This window comes from Salvelinus sp. IW2-2015, linkage group LG5 (assembly GCF_002910315.2).
Source record: "Salvelinus sp. IW2-2015 linkage group LG5, ASM291031v2, whole genome shotgun sequence".
NCBI lineage: Eukaryota > Metazoa > Chordata > Actinopteri > Salmoniformes > Salmonidae > Salvelinus > Salvelinus sp. IW2-2015.
The window spans coordinates 30,259,076-30,279,486 of record NC_036844.1 but is presented as its reverse complement, the minus strand read 5'-3'; the positions used below and the strand labels follow the sequence as shown (position 1 = coordinate 30,279,486).

The 20,411-nt window shown below is 46.2% G+C and overlaps 1 protein-coding gene across 4 annotated transcripts in view; it reads right to left on the bottom strand.

Annotated features, from left to right (window-relative positions):
- Positions 1-988: 988 nt before the first annotated feature.
- LOC111964269 (pleckstrin homology-like domain family B member 2) overlaps positions 989-20,411 on the bottom strand; it is a 22,799-nt gene continuing 3,376 nt past the window's right edge. The window contains exons 2-14 of one of the 4 annotated variants that reach the window (XM_070443682.1): positions 19,973-20,308; positions 18,121-18,261; positions 17,626-17,763; positions 14,693-14,959; positions 14,521-14,610; positions 12,246-12,386; positions 9,863-9,962; positions 8,222-8,418; positions 6,111-6,203; positions 5,871-6,017; positions 5,460-5,679; positions 5,082-5,167; positions 989-4,956 (exon numbers count right to left, since the gene is read on the bottom strand). In XM_070443682.1, the coding sequence (XP_070299783.1) occupies positions 4,816-4,956; positions 5,082-5,167; positions 5,460-5,679; positions 5,871-6,017; positions 6,111-6,203; positions 8,222-8,418; positions 9,863-9,962; positions 12,246-12,386; positions 14,521-14,610; positions 14,693-14,959; positions 17,626-17,763; positions 18,121-18,261; positions 19,973-20,308 (2,097 nt within the window). In that variant the 3' untranslated portion in view covers positions 989-4,815. The remainder of the gene's footprint in view (positions 4,957-5,081; positions 5,168-5,459; positions 5,680-5,870; positions 6,018-6,110; positions 6,204-8,221; positions 8,419-9,862; positions 9,963-12,245; positions 12,387-14,520; positions 14,611-14,692; positions 14,960-17,625; positions 17,764-18,120; positions 18,262-19,972; positions 20,309-20,411) is intronic. The other 3 variants (XM_070443684.1, XM_070443683.1, XM_070443686.1) reach the window with 3 other exon arrangements.

Here is a 20,411-nt window from a genome sequence, read left to right as displayed (position 1 = left end):
ATGTGGTTAATTAAAAGAAAAGAAATTGGCTAATTAGTGTGCACCAGATGGATACTGAGCCATGTAGGAGTTTGCAAATTAGGTCACTAGTTCACAAGTGAAGACAGTTAGCTAGTGTAAAGGCAGCAGAACACTTTGCATTTCATATAACACCTTAATAACTAACTGGCTACACTACAATCTATAAAATACAACAAAACATGATTATGGTCCATACATGTTGAATATTTTCACCGTTACAATATTTGAATAAAAAACATGAGCTGGCACAACACCCAGAAAAATTATTTTATGTGGAGGTGCTGACTAACGGCGAATAAACTATAAACTATAAAAATAAGGAGAGTTGCACACACCATCTATCAACTCCCAGTCGTTTATTGGGTAAATCACCAATGTCTCGGAATCACTCTGCCTGCTTCAGGGTGACGTCAAGAATGCTTGAACCAGGTTATTTAGACAAACAGTGCAATTAGTGCAACCAATAATTATTAAGTTAATTAGAATCAATTGAGTGAAACTGTCAAAAAATAATAGTTCATGGCATATTAAATATATTAGGCTATTGTTATCATATGGAAACATAATTGAATATTGTACATAATATTAGCATCAACATACATTATTGTTGAATTCAATTTCACATATTTAATTGTCTCCTAGTTCATTTCATATTTGTTGGTTCAACCTGAATGCATAATAAGCATCATCAACAGGGGGAACATATTAGGTGTACGCTAATAAGCTGTAGAAAGAATATATAAATGTATAAGATTTGTTCATAAAAGAGAGAATTGTTCAAAGTCAATATTCAGACCACTAGGGGTCAATGTTTTTAGATAGGATATCCAGTAAGCCTCCCTTTGTAGCAGTTGGATCTCAAAGTTACTTCCTCTCCTTGTTAGAGCAACACGCTCAATACAATATTTGACAAAATATTTAGGACTGAAGTATAAATAGTGGAATAACAATAGTAAAATGAAACAAATTAGTAAACATATATGATTTATTCTTACATTTGTTTAAAAAACATGCAGGATTAACAATAACACTGTTCATATAAAAATACAAAACATATATTTTAAATGCATCAAAAAAGTGTTGCAGATATGTTGAATTCTTTCCTTGGTAACTTATACATGGATAATACCTGAAAAGTGTGCCCGTATTGTGTAGTCACACAGACTGAGCACATAGGGGATCCTCCTTTAAAAGACAACTGGTCACAGAGAGCTTGTCAGTCACCTCTTCATAACACTGTGAAAGATTCCCTGTGAGCTAACCTGCTGTCACCTCCGCAACACTGTCAGAGAAGTCCCTTTGGTCTCGTGTGCACTCCCGCAGTCACCTCATTGACAGTCAGCGACCTTGCTACTACATTCTACCTGTGAGTTCATGGTGAATGAGGGAGCCATTTCAGTATCATTACATCTTACAATTATCATAACTTTTTTTTATCACAGTCATAATTACAAATATATCAGCTAAGATACCTGGGTCAAATAAGTAGAATCGCATTTTCTTTTTTCCATGACTTCATATATCTCCCTAGAATACTGCAGATTGCATTGCTCTTTGGTTTCACACAAATAGCTGATTTGTATGTTCAACATGCACATACTACTGACAAATATTAATATATTTGTTAAACAACAAAAAGAAAATTAAACTAATATAAATTAATGTGCCATTATTTGTGACCCAAAAAGTAATTTTAAAAGTAGTAAGTATATCCAAGTACTGCACAGGTTTATAGCGACTGTGTATTAACTCAAATTATAAACTGGGTGGTTTGAGCCCTGAATTCTGATTGGCTGAAAGCCATGGTATATCAGACCGTATACCACGGGTATGACAAAACGTTTAGTTTTTCTGCTCTAATTACGTTTGTAACCAGTTTATAATAGCAATAAGCTCCTCGGGGTTTGTGATATATGGCCAATATACCACGGCTAAGGGCTGTTCTTAGGCACGACGCAACGCTTCTCAAACTTTCAGAAATGAATGAGCCCATTAATCGGGTAGGGAGCTGCACCCAGCCCACTGGCAGCATGATATTACACTACATGTCATAAAACACAACTCACATAAAGGCACAATATACAATGCCACGCTCCATTAAAACATTTCATTTGAACTAGTACTGGAAGTGCCCTGGAATGTTTTTGCTAACTTATTTTAGCTGTATGGCGCACGCACGCACGCGCACACACACACACACACAGTGTCAATGCCTTCCACACCCGGTAAGTAGCCCTTTGTGGAGCCTTAAGGTTCCATTTCCATTATTTCCATATTAAATAGAGACATGGTATGTCTTTGGTACATAGTGCTGAGAGAGGTACTTTCAAACCCTTCAAGTCCCTGGTGTTTCAGGGTTTCCCCTGTTATCTCCATGTTCCTGAGCAACAGTAGGGTACAAAGGACAAACATCGGTGATGTGCATCACCTTGGGTTTTCCACTGGAGGGACATATTGTCCTCTCAGTCTGTGCAGATGCTAGACAGTCTCTGGAGGGTTTGGCCTCGGAGAGAGAGGGAGTGTTTGAGGGAAAAAAAGAGACTGTCCAGCTGGAAGGAAAACAGAGGGAGAGCTTTGGTTGACCAATCAACAGCCAGGTCAATTTGGATGATGAAAAGGATGGGACAGCTTGTGTTCCTTTAATCAATCTGGGCCCGGTTTCCCAAAAGCATCTTAAGGCTAAATTCATCTTTAGAACCATTGAGCCTTAAGATGCTTTTGGGAAACCAGGCCCTGGTCCTCTTCTCAACCCAGAGAAGTAGAGGCGTTAGCTCAATTGGTAGTGCATGGGCCTTGCAACGCCAGGGTAGTGGGTTTGATTCCCGGGACTACCCGTACGTGAAATACATTCATGCATGACAGTAAATCGCTTTGGATTAAAGCGTCTGTGAAATGGCATATATTATAATATTATATCCAATGGCAGTCTCAATCCTATGATTCTACTCATAAATAATATGAATAATATATTCTACTTTAAAGGATTCGATGTGTAATCTCACTATGCCACAATGGAAGAGAAGTATCTTGTCCTGAATGGGCAGTAATCTCTAGTACACTGTGAGCCTATCAGACTACATAATACACCTCAGACATAGACTCTGGGTCATTAACAGTCCTGAAATATTATGAGGGTAAACCATGTTAAGGTGCCAAAAGGCTCCTCTCCAAACGTAAAGCGATAAGTATCACAATCTTCTGAGTAAGTCCTTTCCGAATGAACAAGCGGCACTGGGCACCCAATCCTCCATAGGAAGTCCTTCCCTGCTAGACTGCGAAGTATCAGATTACCATTACATCAGCTGAATCCGGAAGAGGAGGAGAGAGCTGGGCTCACTGAAGTAAGACGGAAATAAAAGTGGTTACAAAGCTAAAAACCAGAAGGGTATTGTGCTGAGGTCACAGAGGTTCTCAAACCTGACCAGTCAACTTGTTTTGTCTTTTAGGCACCGATGGGACTGGAGGAGAGTATATTCCCTGATTGTTAGTCATCTGAGAGTCTGGGGTCAGGATGGGGGGTTGTTTAGACCAGTAGCGGCCCGCCCATTAGGGCGTTAGGGGCAGTGCCCCAATTGTGATTGGTCAACAAAAAATATTTGTATAAAAAATACTCATATAAAAATACAGAATATATTATATAATTAATGAATTATGTTTTAAATGCTCATAAAAGTGCAGTAAATGTGTACATGTTCCTATTAAAAAAATAAAAAACAGCTGTTCAGTTACTTACTACTCTGTCCCTCGCGGGTGCATATGCCATGCAAACATTGCTTATATTGTCTTGCCAGCTATTTGCTATGAGGGGGAACTGCCCCAATGAAATCGCAGGATTTCTTAGCATAAATTATAACAGTACAAAGTTAATGGACTGTCCTGGGACGCTCAAATGCATGCTCTATCAGAACTCCTGGCTCTGTTCTAGACTCCCTCCCAATGAGTCTCTCGCACCAGATCAGGTACAGATGTGTGCTCTATCAAGTACAGATGGCGCTAAAGCAACAATCTAATTGTAATTAACTTGTAAATAAATAGCCATAACGGTCATTGGAGCCTGGGACCTGACATCTACATCCAACAAGTGTCGAAAGACAGAGGGATACACTAGCTAGAACTTTCTCATTGGGGATCTGGTAGGACAAAAAAGCATGACGGTGGCTGGCCAATTGTATTGTTTCCCCCCATGTTGTTCATTTGGTTCTCTCGTAGGTGACAGGGCGACATGTAGTGTGGACTGAAACAGCATGATCAAATTAATTAAGCCAGATAGTCATTTTTATAAACATTGAGAAATAGTTTAGGAGATTGTTTTGTAAAATTAACCAGTTATCTACCTTTGACAAGCAGCTAGCTAGTTATAGCTATCTGGTAACTTGCTAGGTAGTTAGCTCCCATGCCAATTACAAGTCTTTCTAAACTAATATCTAACTCGGAAATATGGAAAATATTCAGAATGAAGTGGCTAGCGCATCATGCTTTGTGACAGTATATTAGCTATATTACACCAGTTAGATAATGTGTTTTCACTTACTGCATCTGCATGCTTGTTACGTTCCCGTTCGTTCATGACCTGCTTCTCATTCTAAATAGTATAATCTAATCTGTTCAAAACAGTGGCAGCATGTGCAGCAGTGGTCATTTATGCTGTTGTTCAAATGCACAGATCGCTTTATATATCTTCTCAAAGAAACTACCAGTAGCTCGAAAACTTGGCATCATATGTCATGCTGCTTTGTTGACAATTCCAACCACCTCGCGCCCCGGGCATTCAGCCAATCACCAGCCGCCACTGGTTTAGACCATGAATTGCATGTATCCCTCCGCCCCTGTAACGATGACGTCCATCCAGATGCGCATAGCCTCAGGGGAGGGAGACACCATGTAGTACACCCTGTCATGGGTCTTCACACTAAACGTCAGACATGGGTTGGGGCTCTGGAAGGGAGGGTGGACGGAGCAAAAAGAAAAGCAATGTCACTATAGTTAAAAAAAAAAAATGTTTCTTAGCATAAAATACGGATACTTCAATACTTTAAATGTGTATATAATTTGTCCCTTACCTTGTGTGCATTCTTTAAATGGTCATAGTAAACCTCTTCTATAGCTTGGAAGTATATGACCCCTTTCATCTTGACCTCATGTTTGTCTGTAAGAGAGCACAGACTGTAGCACTGGAATGACCATGTTTATGGGTGGTGAAACAAAAAACACTTGAATCAAAGCTCTTCCTAGATTTCCAGAGTAAAACAGCATAGCTTGATGGTGATGATGTCATCACTGCTTTTCTTGCAGTGCTCTGATTAATCTACCATTTACAGCTGCAACAGACAGAGAGAGAAGAGAGAGAGAAGAGATAGAAGAGAGAGAAGAGAGAGAGAGAGAGAATATCAGAAGTAGAAGAAGGAGAGAGAAAGAGAGGGAGAGATAGTAGTAGGTACCTGCGTAGTAGGCCAGGGTCTTGCGGTTCCGGTCAAAGACAAACCAGCGTTTTTTCCAGGTCTTGATCTTACCACCCATCTTGACCAGGAACCCTCTGCAGGTTTTATTTGTGATGGCCAGGTGGTAGCAGTTGTCTGGGTTGTGTCCAGCTGCCTCGATGTGACCATGGAGGTCAAAGTCATCCTTCCTCTGAGGGAGGTAGCGTGTCAGCGGCCGGGCCTGGGGACAGGGGTCAGAGGTGTRTGGTCTGTGTAGAGCCCATGCCTGAAAGCTAAAGATCTGATAAACATTTTTCTTTCAAATGTCATAGTTGCTTTAAAGCATTTTAAAGCTATGGCCTAATTAAATTACCATGCATCTGAAATGATTGGTATTATGATTATTGGCCCATCCCTTTCTGGATCTCTCACCTGTGCCCTCTGTTTCTCGCGTAACTTCACCTCCCTCTCGATCATTTTCTGCCTCCTGCTGGTCTCCTCCTGCAGTCTCTTCTCCAGGTCCTCCCTCCTCCTCCGCTCCTCCTCCAGGGCCTGCCTACGCACCTCCATCTCACGCTCCTATACACGCCACACACAGAAAGTTACAGCATGGTCAACACACACACACAAAAAGGACAGTAGAGATGGTTTTAGTTATGAAGGCTTCATTACCTTGTGCTCAAGGAGTCGATGCTTGTCAGCCTGGGCTTCTCGTAACAAACGTTCCATCTCCTTAATCTTTCCTACGTTGGATCTGCTGGCACTGTGGAAAAAGGTTTCATAAACACAAAGCAAGGAGAGTACACACGCCCACCAGAAAAAGGACTGTCCATCCTGGAACCTATTAAGTGTGAGTTAAATTCCAGACCAGGGCCCTTACTATAAAGTTAACAAACACTGCACCTCTGCACCAGTCATACCATCACATTCTGTACAACGTATAGACCATACATTTGCTCTCATATTTTTCCATCCTGTATATACTGCATGGACTGACCAAGATCACACTCACACACTTTTTTATTTTTTAAACGTGACCTTTATTTAACTCTCACACACACTTAACCAATTTTAACTTTCAGGGTGGTCCTAGGTGTACAGAATCAGTAAAGTAGAAAACACACCTCTTCTGCTTATTAAAAAACACCTCTTCTGCTTATTAAACTGGGTGTGAGACAGCTGGACAACATATGGCCAAGACACGTTCAGCATCCTCACTAACAAAATAAAATGTTCTGATCCCACAAGTAAATGTTCTGGTCCACCTCGGTCAATTCAGAGTAATGATTTGGAGACCTCTTATGTTGATAAATGTGTTTCTTTATAGGCTACCTGCCGACACATGCAGAGATCTATAAATAAACATTGTTTTCCCATTGTAACAGGATATCCTAAAGATTTAGAGTGAATCTAATAGTTTCACWTGGAAGAGCATGAGATCTAATGGAAAACAGTCTGCAGAACCATGTGTCTGTTAAGCATAATCAACTTTTGTCTGAGGGTTCAACTGATTTCATCTAACTGATTATTTCTGACAAGAACATGGTTGACAAAGTACTAGTACTTGATTAAAGACAATAACACACACGTAACAACAAAGGATCCAAAAAGCATACTTTTGGTTTAAACAAACACAGCCTCTTCTCTACAACAGACAACCAAGCACCAACAAACAAGCACACAAACAAGCTCTTTACTCACATCAGATTCAGCCTCTTGGCACTATCCCAGCGACACAGTAACAGTACTGATGGGCTGGATCTCCACGGTGGCTGGGCCCCTTCACTGAAACCTCAGCTGTGTGTGTAACCTGACCCTTCTGCACCAGCCTCAGCCACCCCACTTCCTGCTAGTCAGCCCTCCAACTGGGGCTCTCACCCTGCCTCACTCCTGCATGCTTCGTTCAGCTTCACTCCTGAACACTTCACTCAGCTTCACTCCTGCCCGCTTCACTCAGCTTCACACCTGAACGCTTCACTCAGCTTCACACCTGCCCGCTTCACTCAGCTCACAGCCTGAACAAACTCAATCACTCACGACTTCACACCTGAACCACACCACTCAGCTTCACTCCTGCCCCTTCACTCAGCTTCAACCCTGCCCGCTTTCACTCAGCTTCACACCTGCCCGCTTCAACTAGCTTCACGACCCTGCACGCTCACTCAGCTTCACCCCTGCACAGCTTCACTCAGCTTCACACCTGCACGCTTTCAACTCAGCTTCACGCCTGCACGCTTCACTCAGCTTCAGCCTGAAACGCTTCACTCAGCTTCACCACTGAACGCTTCACTCAGCTCACTCCTGAACGCTTCACTCGCTTCACCCTGAACGCTTCACTCAGCTTCACGCTGAACACTTCACTCAGCTTCACGCCTGAACGCTTCACTCAGCTTCACGCCTGAACACTTCACTCAGCTTCACGCTGAACTTCACTCAGCTTCACTCCTGCCCTTCACACCTGAATGCTTCACACAGCTTCACACCTGAACGCTTCACTCAGCTTCACTACTGAACCGTTCACTCAGCCTCACCCTGCACGCTTCGCTTAAAATCACAGAACGTGTAAAGAACCATAATATGGAATGATGCTGAGTCACATCTCTCTAATTCATAACATGTCTCTTACATGCCATGCCCCCCGGTTCTCCTCTGAATAAAAATGCTCTTTAAACTAATGTCACACGGAGCTAAAAAGTGGCATACTTTAACAGTGGGCCTACTTGAATCATTGTTCTACTTGAACAATGGTCCTATTCAGTATGCTCCTATTTCACACCTGCGAGGAGTGGTGGTCCTGGGGAGCAGGCAGAGATGCTGGTCTCCATGCTGTCAGAGCTGTCCATACTGAGCGTGTCAAAGCCATGGCCATTGTCTGCGTAGTGGAAGGGGTCCAGGAAGACATTGGACTCAGACACGGTCCTGCTACACAGGTCAACCAGTCTCTGTCTGTTCTCACTCATGTACAGGTGGCTATGGCCTGCTGAGAGACAGAAGGACACACAGACAGACATACTCTTTATGAAGCGTTTTATCAGATTAGATTAAACATTTTAAAATGTTTGTTGCTGGTTAACTGTCCCAACTTATTTGCAGTTGGTCAGAGGGCATTGCTGATACACAAATAGTATATTCCCCTCCAACACTGAAATGGGCATGGTCATTCAACCCCCTCAGACCTGTTCCCAAAGGCTCTAGTTACTTCTGCTTGAGATACTATCAGAGTATAGCTGAATATGTCTTTCCTGCTCAGACCGATGCTAATGGACACTGGGGGAAAGATGCCCTGTGGCAGTCCATGTTAACTAACAGACTGACATGCAATATTGACCACTCAAGAAAGGAAAAGCTATGAATGTCTATCTCTGCAGCATGTAGCTAGCATGCCGTGAGAAACAGGCAGCAGGTACGGAGAGAGGCAGGGAATCCATGAATGATTAGAGAAAAGCTAGAGAGAGACAGAGAGATAATGAGATGGTGTTACAACACTGACCAAAAATATAAACGGAACATGTTAAGTGTTGGTCCCATGTTTCATGAGTTGAAATAAAAGATCCCAGAAATGTTCCATTTGTACAAAAAGCTTATTTCTCTAAAATGTTGTGCACAAATGTGTTTACATCCCTGTTAGTGAGCATTTCTCCATTGCCAAGATAATCCATCCACCTGACAGGTGTGGCATATCATGAAACAGCATGATCATTACACACGTGCATCTTGTGCTGGCCACTCTAAAATGTGCAGTTTTGTCACACAACACAATGCCACAGATGTCTCAAGTTGAGGGAGAGTGCAATTGGCATGCTGACTGAAGGAATGTAATGTTCATGTCTCTACCATAAGCCGCCTCCGACGTCGTTTTAGAGAATTTGGCAGTGCGTCCAACCGGCCCGACAACTACAGACCATGTGTAACCATGTCAGCCCAGGACCTCCACATTCGGTTTCTTCACCTGCGGGATCGTCTTAAACCAGCCACCCGGACAGCTGATGACACTGTAGGTTTGCACAAGCAAAGAATTTCTGCACAAACTGTCAGAAACTGTCTCAGGGAAGCTCATTTGCGTGCTCATCCTCCTCACCAGGGTCTTGACCTGACTGCAGTTCGGCGTCGTAACTGACTTCAGTGGGAAAATGCTCACCTTCGATAGCCACTGACACACTGGAGAAGTGTGCTCTTCCCAGATTAATCCCGGTTTCAACTGTATTGGGCGTATGGCGTCGTGTGGGTAAGTGGTTTGCTGATGTCAACGTTGTGAACAGAGTGCCCCATGGTGGTGGTGGGGTTATGGTGTAGGCAGCCATAAGCTACGGACAACTAATATTGAACTTCTAGACAATAGGTCATCATCATAAAAACAAAATACAAATTGAAGTATGCCCAGACATGCACATAAGTTCACAAAACAAAAAACTGTTTTTGCTCACCCTTGAGCAGGCGTCGAGTTTCCAGAACTCTGGGAGAGATAGAGAAGCCCCGGGGGATGATACTACCACAGCTGGAGCTCTGGGACAGGGGCAGGTGGGACTGCAGAGTAGACAGACGGACACAACAGAGAGTGAGATGACCTGGTAAGTGTCTCTCTAACCCAATGCTCCAGTAATCAGATGCGGGGACTCTGGGATTCAATGGCATTATCAATTAATGATTACATTTAGAGAAATTAAGGTCCTGAGGGACTAGAGTTGTGCACTGCTGATCTAACCCCTGTGGTTGTCCTCTGCCCAGCACGCCCTAGGGAGGAGAGGTTGATCTGGTTCCCCAAATGCTCACCTTGGGGGACAGGCTGCCCCCAGGAAGAGGAGGTTGGTCTGGCTCCCCCATGCTCACCTTAGGGGACATTGCTAGCCCCCAGGAAGAGGAGGTTGGTCTGGCTCCCCCATGCTCACATTAGGGGACAGGCTGCAGCCCAGGGGGGAGGTTGGTTGCCTATGCTCACATTAGGGGACATGCTGCCCCCAGGAAGAGGAGGTTGGTCTGGCTCCCCCATGCTCACATAGGGGACAGGCTGCAGCCCAGGGAGGGAGGTTGGTCTGGCTCCCCCATGCTCACATTAGGGGACAGGCTGCAGCCCAGGGAGGGGAGGTTGGCCCCCAGCTTCACCTTAGGGGACAGGCTGCCCCCAGGAAAAGGAGGCGTTGCCTATGCTCCCCTTAGGGGACAGGCTGCGGCCCAGGGAGGGAGGTTGGTCCCCCATGCTCACCTTAGGGGACAGGCTGCCCCCAGGAAGAGGAGGTTGGTCTGGCTCCCCCATGCTCACATTAGGGGACAGGCTGCAGCCCCAGGGAGGTGAGGTGCCCCATGCTCACCTTAGGGGACAGGCTGCGGCCCAGGGAGGTGAGTTGTGTCCCCATGCTCACCTTAGGGACAGGCTGCGGCCCAGGAAGTGGAGGTTGGTTGCCTATGCTCACCTTAGGGGACAGGTTGCGGCCCAGAGAGATGAGGTTGGTCCCCCATGCTCACCTTAGGGGACAGGCTGCGGCCCAGGGAGGGGAGGTTGGTCCCCCATGCTCACCTTAGGGGACAGGCTGCGGCCCAGGAGAGGAGGTTGGTCCCCCATGCTCACCTAGGGGACAGGCTGCAGCCCAGGGAGGGAGGTTGGTCTGGCTCCCTATGCTCACATTAGGGGACAGGCTGCAGCCCAGGGAGGGAGGTTGGTCCCCCATGCTCACCTTAGGGGACAGGCTGCGGCCCAGGGAGGTGAGGTTGGTCCCCCATGCTCACCTTAGGAACAGGCTGCCCCCAGGAAAAGGAGGCTGGTTGCCTATGCTCCCCTTAGGGGACAGGCTGCGGCCCAGGGAGGGGAGGTTGGTCCCCCATGCTCACCTTAGGGGAAAGGCTCCCCAGGAAGAGGAGGTTGGTCTGGCTCCCCATGCTCACATTAGGGGACAGGCTGCAGCCCAGGGAGGTGAGGTGTGTCCCCATGCTCACCTTAGGGGACAGGCTGCGGCCCAGGGAAGTGGAGGTTGGTTGCCCCATGCTCACCTTAGGGGACAGGTTGCGGCCCAGAGAGATGAGGTTGGTCCCCCATGCTCACCTTAGGGGACAGGCTGCGGCCCAGGGAGGGGAGGTTGGGTCCCCCATGCTCACCCTTAGGACAGGCTGCGGCCCAGGGAGGGAGGTTGGCCCCCATGCTCACCTTAGGGGACAGGCTGCGGCTCAGGGAGGTGAGGTGTGTCCCCCATGCTCACCTTAGGGGACAGGCTGCGGCCCAGGAAGTGGAGGTTGGTTGCCATGCTCACCTTAGGGACAGGTTGCGGCCCAGAGAGATGAGGTTGGTCCCCCATGCTCACCTTAGGGGACAGGCTGCGGCCCAGGGAGGGGAGGTTGGTCCCCCATGCTCACCTTAGGGGCAGGCTGCGGCCCAGGAGAGGAGGTTGGTCCCCCATGCTCACCTTAGGGGACAGGCTGCGGCTCAGGGAGGTGAGGTGTGTCCCCATGCTCACCTTAGGGGACAGGCTGCGGCCCAGGAAGTGGAGGTGTGGTTGCCTATGCTCACCTTAGGGACAGGTTGCGGCCCAGAGAGATGAGTTGGTCCCCCATGCTTACCTTAGGGACAGGCTGCGGCCCAGGGAGGGGAGGTTGGTCCCCCATGCTCACCTTAGGGACAGGCTGCGGCCAGGGAGAGAGGTTGGTCCCCCATGCTCACCTTAGGGACAGGCTGCGGCCCAGGGGGGGGGTTGGTCCTCCATGCTCACCTTAGGGGAGAGGCTACGGCCCAGGGGGGGGGGGGGGTTGGTCCCCATGCTCACCTTAGGGGAGAGGCTACGGCCCATGGGGGGGGGGGGGCGGTTGGTCCCCCATGCTCACCTTAGGGGAGAGGCTACGGCCCAGGGTAGAGCTGCTGTAGTGACTGAGGGCCTGCTGGCTCCTCTTACGGGGCAGAGTGTCACTGAGGTGGGAGGAGTTCTCCTTACTGCCCCGCCTCCTCTCCTCTAGAAAGCGAAAGTGCTGCACAGACCAGAACAGATACATCAACATGTTAAAGGAATAAAGGTTGGGGATGAAATGCATAAAATATCATTGTACGCTGACGATGTTGTAGTATAGGTCTGCTATGTCTGATCCTGTGAAGTCTGTCCCAAAGCTAATAGAACGTCTTAAATCAATTTGGCAGTTACTCCAGGTACAATATGAATGTTAATAAAACGGTAGCACTGGCCTTAAATACACATATCACCCCCTATATAAAAACATTGTTCTCTTTTAAGTAGTCAAATGAAGCTATCACATATCTAGGAAATACTATAGCTGCTGATCTTGATAAGTTATACAAAGCCAACTACACCAAGCTGATAGATAGAATCAAAGGAGATCTGGACTGCTGGTCTGCGCTGCCCCTCACCCTATCGGGAAGTGTAGAATCAATTCGAATGAACGTATTACCTAGATTATTGTTCCCCTTTCAAACACTTCCAATTTGACCACCAAAATCTGTTTGTGCTATTAGACAAACTCATCTCCAGATGTATCTGGCAGGGACGACATCCCAGGGTCAGATATAAAGTACTACAATAAAAATAAAAAATTAAATTAAAACAGGGAGGATGTGCACTCCCCAATCTGAAACATTACTGGCTTGCAACCCAATTTAGGGCCATGACAGAATGTCTGAAGCTGCAGGTACAAGATGGCTGGAAATAGAAAAGTCAGACTTTACTTTTGTCCCTCTGCCTGTACTCCCATTGACTGAGGAAAATATATTGAGTGAGTTGTGGAAAATGGGCAGGAACCACATAAAAAGAARGGAAAGAGACGCAGCAAGTTTTCAACCTTCCTACAGGAATCTCAGCGTTATCACCCATTGTACATATGAAGGGTTTTAAGCCACTACAATTAGACACAGGTTTTAGAAACTGGGCACATTTGAAACTTCAATACGTCCATCAATTATATGAAAAGGGTACTCTAAAATAATTTGAAAGGCTGAGCTCTGAGTTTAATATACCAAGGTCAGACTTCTTCAGGTATCTACAAGTACGAAGCTTTCTATCCAAACACCAAAACTGGATAAGGTTACAAGGCACCCCCACGGCCATGGAACAATACAGACAACAGACAACTAACTTATACAGTGCTTTATCAGCCATGAAACAAGATAACACATTTATACATTATTATTGGAGGTGGGAAGGTGAACTTCATCAAGATATAAGTGAAGAGACATGGTTAGATATATTCTCTGAAGCTCATAAAGTTACCAATGCAAATTCATGGAGGGGAATTCAGTGGGAAAGAGTAGTTTTTTTCAGAACCCACAGATCCCATGTTAGCCATTCTTGGATCCAAGTCGGACATGGTGTTAGAAAGAAAAAAATTATATTTGTTACAAATACTTTTCATTGCAGCTAAAAAATCTCTGCATTAAGATGGTCCCAGAAAGAATGGCAATTAAATAATGGCCCCAGAAAGAATGGCAATTAAAGAATGGCCCCAGAAAAATGGCACTTAAAAAATGGCCCCAGAAAAATGGCAATTAAAAAATGGCCCCAGAAAAATGGCAATTAAAAAATGGCAAGAGTGGCAATTATAAGAACAATATACAAAAAAAAAACACACATTTAGATTAAGATTAAAGCAAGATCAATTTGTGGACACGTGGTCATTACTAACAGTGAACATGGAGATTCAGTGGGACTAGAGATTGTGTCTGATCAATGATCCCTTACTCTTTATGGACTATACATGTATATATTAACTGATTCCTTCAAAGTATGTACACAACCCAACCCACTCGTGGTGTGGTGTGTCTTGCTAGTGCCATTTTTATTTTATTTTAAATGTTTTGTTGTTGTTGTTTTTTCTTGTATGTATTTGTTGCTTTTGTTTATGTGTCTTATCTTTCAACAACAATCCGTGCAGTACCTGTATGTTGGAATTGAACGCAAAAAAAAAAGTTTAAAAAAAAAGAAGAAACATATGGAAATGATAAAAGTCTTCCATTCATAGAAAATGGGAGGTTTTTCAGAAAGGAACCTCCTCTGTTGTCAGGCATTTCAGTCATGCACCGTGAGGCTCTTAGTACAGACAGCTGCCATCTGCTGGCCAGACATATGCACTGTGAGTAGTGTATTGTACATCATACCTCCTTCATAGCAACAGGGTTGTTAGGGAAGGTRTGCCCTCCAGTCAGTTCAGCATACTTCCTCTCCAGAGAAGCCAGGTTCTCCCTCTCCTAGAGACACACAGACTGTCAGTCAAACAACGGTAAAGGTATACAGATACAACACAGAACCAGTACACAAAAACCTTCTTACCCTCTGAAGCATCAGGAGCAGGTTGTTCTTCTCTTTCAGGAAGCTGTCCTTCTCTCGCTGAGACTGCTGAGTAATCTGTGTAGACTGCTTCTTCAGGGTCAGGAGTCTCTCCTTGCGTGTGACAGTACTACGCTGGTAATCTGCTATCTCTCGGAGTAGTTGCTGGGTCTGACCCTCCTTCCCCTCGTCCTGACCACTCTCTCTTTCCAGCTGCTGGAACTCCAGGTCCTCAAAACGCTTCCTCTCCGCCTCCAGCACCTCAACATCCTGACGAACAGCACACACACACACACACACACACGCACATCATTTAAGGTTGAGAATGCACTGGCTTTGAGTGGGTCCTTGTGTGGAGGATTCAAACTCACAGACAGACAAATACATTGACATTTTACAGACAAATAGATCACAATAATGAGCTCCCATTATCCTGTAATGCCAATAAAATTCCTTAGCTAGCTAACAACAACCTACAATCTCCTTCTTAGCACATACTTCATGTCACTGCACTTTCCATTCTTGGATGGGACCACTGCTACTCCCCTTTTCGAAATGCCTACAAGGCACTCCCCCACCCTCCCTTCAGCAAATCAGATCACAACTCCATTTTGCTCTTCCCTTCCTGTAGGCAGAAACTCAAACAGGAAGCACCCGCGCTAAGGTATATTCACTGCTGGTCTGACCAATTGGAATCCATGCTTCAAGATTGGTTTGATCACACGGACTGGAATATGTTCCGGGTAGCCTCTGAGAATAACATTGACGTATACACGGACATGGTGACTGAGTTAATCAGAAAGGGTATAGAGGATGTTGTTCCCACTGTGACTATTAAAACCTACCCAAACCAGAAACCGTGGATAGATGGCAGCATTCACGCAAAACTGAAAGTGTGAACGACCGCATTTAACCATGGCAAGGTGACTGGGAATATGGTAGAATACAAACAGTGTAGTTATTCCCCCTGTAAGGCAATCAAACAGGCAAAACGTCAGTCCAGAGAAAAAGTGTCGCAATTCAACGGCTCAGACACAAGACGTACGTGGCAGGGTCTACAGAGAATCACGGATTACAAAGGGAAAACCATCCACATTGCAGACACCAACGTCTTGCTCCAGGACAAGCTAAACACCTTCTTTGCTCGCTTTGAGGATAACACAGTGCCACCAACACGGCCCGCTACCAAGGACTGTGGGCTCTCCTTCTCCGTGGCCGACATTAACCCTCGTAAGGCTGCCGGCCCAGACAGCATCCCTAGCCACATCCTCAGAGCATGCGCAGACCAGCTGGCTGGAGTGTTTACGGACATATTCGATCTCTCCCTATCCCAGTCTGCTGTCCCCACTTGCTTCAAGATGTCCACGATTCTTCCTGTACCCAAGAAAGCAAAGGTAACTGAACTAAATGACTATCGCCCCGTAGCACTCACTTCTGTCATCATGAAGTGTTTTGAGAGGCTAGGTAAGGATCATATCATCTCTACCTTACCTGACACCCTAGACCCACTTCAATTTGCTTACCACACCAATAGGGTCTGCACCCCACCCTGTGCAACTTGGTCCTTGACTTCCTGACGGGGGTGGTGCGGTCTGCCCAACGCATCACCAGGGGCAGGTYTATCAAAGCTGGGACTGGCCTGCCCTCCAGGACACGATGTCACAGGAAGGCCAAAAAGGACATCAACCACCCGAGCCACGGCCTGTTCACTCCGCTATCATCCGTAGGTCAGTACAGGTGTTTCAAAGCTGGGACTGAGAGACTGAAATACAGCTTCTATCTCAATGCCATCAGACTGTTAAATAGCCATCACTAGCCGGCTACCACCCGGTTACTCAGCCCTGCACCATAGAGGCTGCTGCCCTATGTACATAGTCACTTTAATAATGGAACACTAGTCACTATCTTTTGTACTGTATTTTAGTCAATGCCACTCCGACATTGCTCATCCAAATATTTCTATATTTCTTAATTCAATTAATTTACTTTTAGATTTGTGTGTATTATTGTGAATTTTTAGATACCACTACACTGTTGGAGCTAGGAACACAAGCATTTTGCTACACCCGCAATAATATCTGCAAAAAATGTGTATGTGACCAATAACATTTGATTTGATTTGACCATCTCTGTCTGAACCATAACAGAAAGGCCATCAAGTGAAACCAGGGACAAGAAGGGAGCTGTCTGAGTGAGTCAGGGAGGATATGAGGACATCTATAAAAGGGAGAGAAGGGCCAAAGAGGAGGACTCTATGTGCACCACAGAAACAGAACAGAAAGGAAAACCCAGGGTGATTACAAGGAGTAGGGGGGGGCAGTTAGGAGGAGGAGGGGGCAGCCAGAGAGGAAGAGCAGTTAGAGAGGAGAAGGAGGGGCAACCAGAGAGGCGGAGAAGGGGCAGCCAGAGAGGGAAGCTGAAGCACTTTAGTGGAAGAAAGGCAGCCATACTAACTGAGGAGCATGAGGGATCAGTTAGGAGTTAGTGCCTCGGGACAGGTGTCCAGCTGGGTCCTCTGGTCAGAGACAAGCTCCTCCAACCACTCTACCTTTACCCTCTCAACATCGAGCAGGGCTTTGTGCTGCACAGCAGTGGGGACACACAAACACACACGTATACAAGAGCACACACATGCGTGCGCGTAAGAACACACTAACACCCACAACACAGCAAAGACTGAGAGCAAGGAAAGAGAGTGTTAGTGAAGGTAAAGGAGGAACCAAGGAGGCAGCAGAAAAGAGGGCCTGCCCTACTGTATTCAGACCCGTGGGCTGGACTGTAGATTCCTCCAACTCAGATTCTCACCACTGAAACCCCAACTCCCACACGTACCCTGACCGTATGTCTCTCCCTCCCCCTCTCCGCCTCACATTCCCTGTGTCTGAAAGCAATGGCATCCAACTCACAGAGATGGACAACATGTCTGCTGCTGTTACCTGGGACTTGTCTGTGAGGACAGTCTTGTCAATGCTGCTAATCTTCTCATTGAGTTGGTCCAGTACCTCCTTCTCCCTATGTAGCAGGGCCATCTCAGAGTCCTGCTCCCCCTCCAGCAGAGCCCGCTCCACCTCCATCTGCACCACACACACACGCACACACACACACACGCACGCACGCGCACACGCACGCACGCGCACACGCACGCACACGCACACACAGCTTAAAATCAGTATTGTTAGCTCCCCAAAGCCAGGCACAGATGGACCAAAACTACCCCCCCTCCCCAACTACTGTCATTACCCAGCCACTGTAAACACTCATTTCCTAACTCCACAAAGTATCCCAACTCATAAACACACACATGTCAACCCCCACTGACACACACACACACACATAGCACACAGCATGGGTGAAGCTCCCTCCATTCACTCTCCCGTGCTGTGCTCTGTTGTGCTATGTTGTGTTGTGTGGTACTGTGTTGTGCTGCATACCTCTCTGATGGATTCCTCCATCTGGTTGTCCAGGTCTTTGATCTTCTGCTCCAACTCTTCTATGTTGTTCAGCACCTGGATCCTCTCTTCCTCGATACGCGTCACTTCCTGTTTCAGATGCACATCCTCCGTAGCCTGCTGCTGGTGATATTACAGAGCCATCATCAGTCCATGGGCCTACATACTATCAATCAATCAATCAACCAATATAAACTATCAAGCAATCAAGCAATCAATCAACCAATCAAATGTATTGTATAAAGCTCTTTTTACATCAGCAGTTGTCACAGAGTGTTTTACAGAAACCCAGCCTAAACCCCCCGCTATCTACTCACAATGTGTGTTACTGTCAACACTGTGATGATGTCATGTCTTAAACACGATACGGTCCACTACAGGATCATGCCTCATTTAAAGCTATGGTACATGTTTTTATGTTTTCTTAACAACCTTCTGATTTGTAGCTAATAGTACATTGGTTAGATGGAGCTGCCTCAGATTGCTGTCAGCGATAATGAGGGGGAGTAATGCCCCTTCCATGTGTCTGTAATGCAGCGGAGATTCAGGTCCCTCAGGAGAACAGGGACTGGGTTAATACTCTACTGTCTCACAAGGAGTCTACTGCACAAGCCTCAATGATCTCCTATCAGTAAGAGAGCCCTGCTGCCACCAGAGAGTCAACATCAGCTCCAGTCATCAGCCCCTGATCTAATCCACACACATCCGGGCACACACTGTATCTGACACATCACAACCTCTATCATATCTGCTGCCTGCTCCACCTCCAGTTAGAAGCCTTCAGGAGTCCTGCTGAACAGCAGTCAGAGCCTCACGTGGCAGGCAGCAGTCCTGGGATTAATGGGCTGTTTCAGAGGCAGTATCTGACTGGCTGCTCCACTGTTCCACTGCCCAGGATTTAGGAATATGAGATGGAAGAAGAGATTGGATTGGAAGGTTCAATAACTAATGTATTTAATGGGACTCTGACACAGCTGTAACAAATTATAGTGGAAATGTATTCTCTACATGGAATGAAATATAATATTCATCTTGTAGTTGGGTACCAAATGAAAGTAGTAAAGTAGGCCCCAACATATTTTATTTTCCAAATACACAAAGCTTGTATGATTATCTGTTGTAATGGTATAAATATTCATATCAGCTACAAAGTAGGTACCGGGTATTATAAGTACTTTAATATTAACAAAACATCTTACACACAGCACACGAGTGCGCACAGTTATTCTACTGAGGAAAAAGTAATTTCCTGTTCCCCTTCCTTTCAGAAAGTCTGAGTGGTTGTAACTGTATTCCCCAGAGAACTCCTCCATTAAAACTAAACACACCAAGTCATTACTGATCTAGAGTGGAAAATGCCACAGTTTTACAGCACCTCTAGAACTGTAACAGTGGCTCTGGGACTGAGACTGGGGTTAGGTGCAGAGAGACTGACTTCCTCGTGACATACTGGGGCTCRGTTGGAGGTGTACTCTGTGTGTAAGAATTCCGTATATCTTTAACAACACTGATACCTCAACCCCCACTGCTCTGCATAGTTTCCTCTACATTCACACCAACTCTGTCATGGGTGAACACACACAGCTATGTCYGAATGAGTTACTGTGTCATGCAGATGCTTTGATAAATCCCTCCCTAACCCTGTAATTATCAACAACAAGGCAAGGGGAATTCCTTCTTTCATTTCATACTTTTCCCACTCATGTTCTACTGTGAGTATGTGTGCACCCACATGTTTGGCTGTCTAAGATGATGTGCTTGTTTGATGTTGAAAGGGTTAGCGATGAAAGACCTCGGGTCTCAAGACAATGTTAGACATGTCACCAGGACTTACCCTGGCTCTGTGGTGAGGGGAGGGTGAGGGGACAATGCTGCGCAGGCTGACAGCAGGTGACTGGGCCCTGGCATCCCTGGCCTCTCTGTGCCCGCTGTGGCGGCGCTGGCGGACCCGCCGCTCCTCAGCCAGCTGGTACTCCCGGGCTTTGGTGCCAAAGCCGTTTTCCCGAGCGGTGCCACTGCCGGGGGAGTCGGAGAACACTGACTCATCATCAGACTCCTGCAGCTTCTCCAGCTCCTTGTTGATCTTCTGCAGGTCGGAGACGGCCGACCCGCCCTGTTCCCGGCCCAGCTCAGTACACAGGCTCAGGATGGTCTCCAGCCGCTGGTGCTCCTATACACATTACAMGGAGAGGACCAGTGGTTAACACAGTCACACATTACAGGGAGAGGACCAGTGGTTAACACAGTCCCTCATTACAGGGAGAGGACCAGTG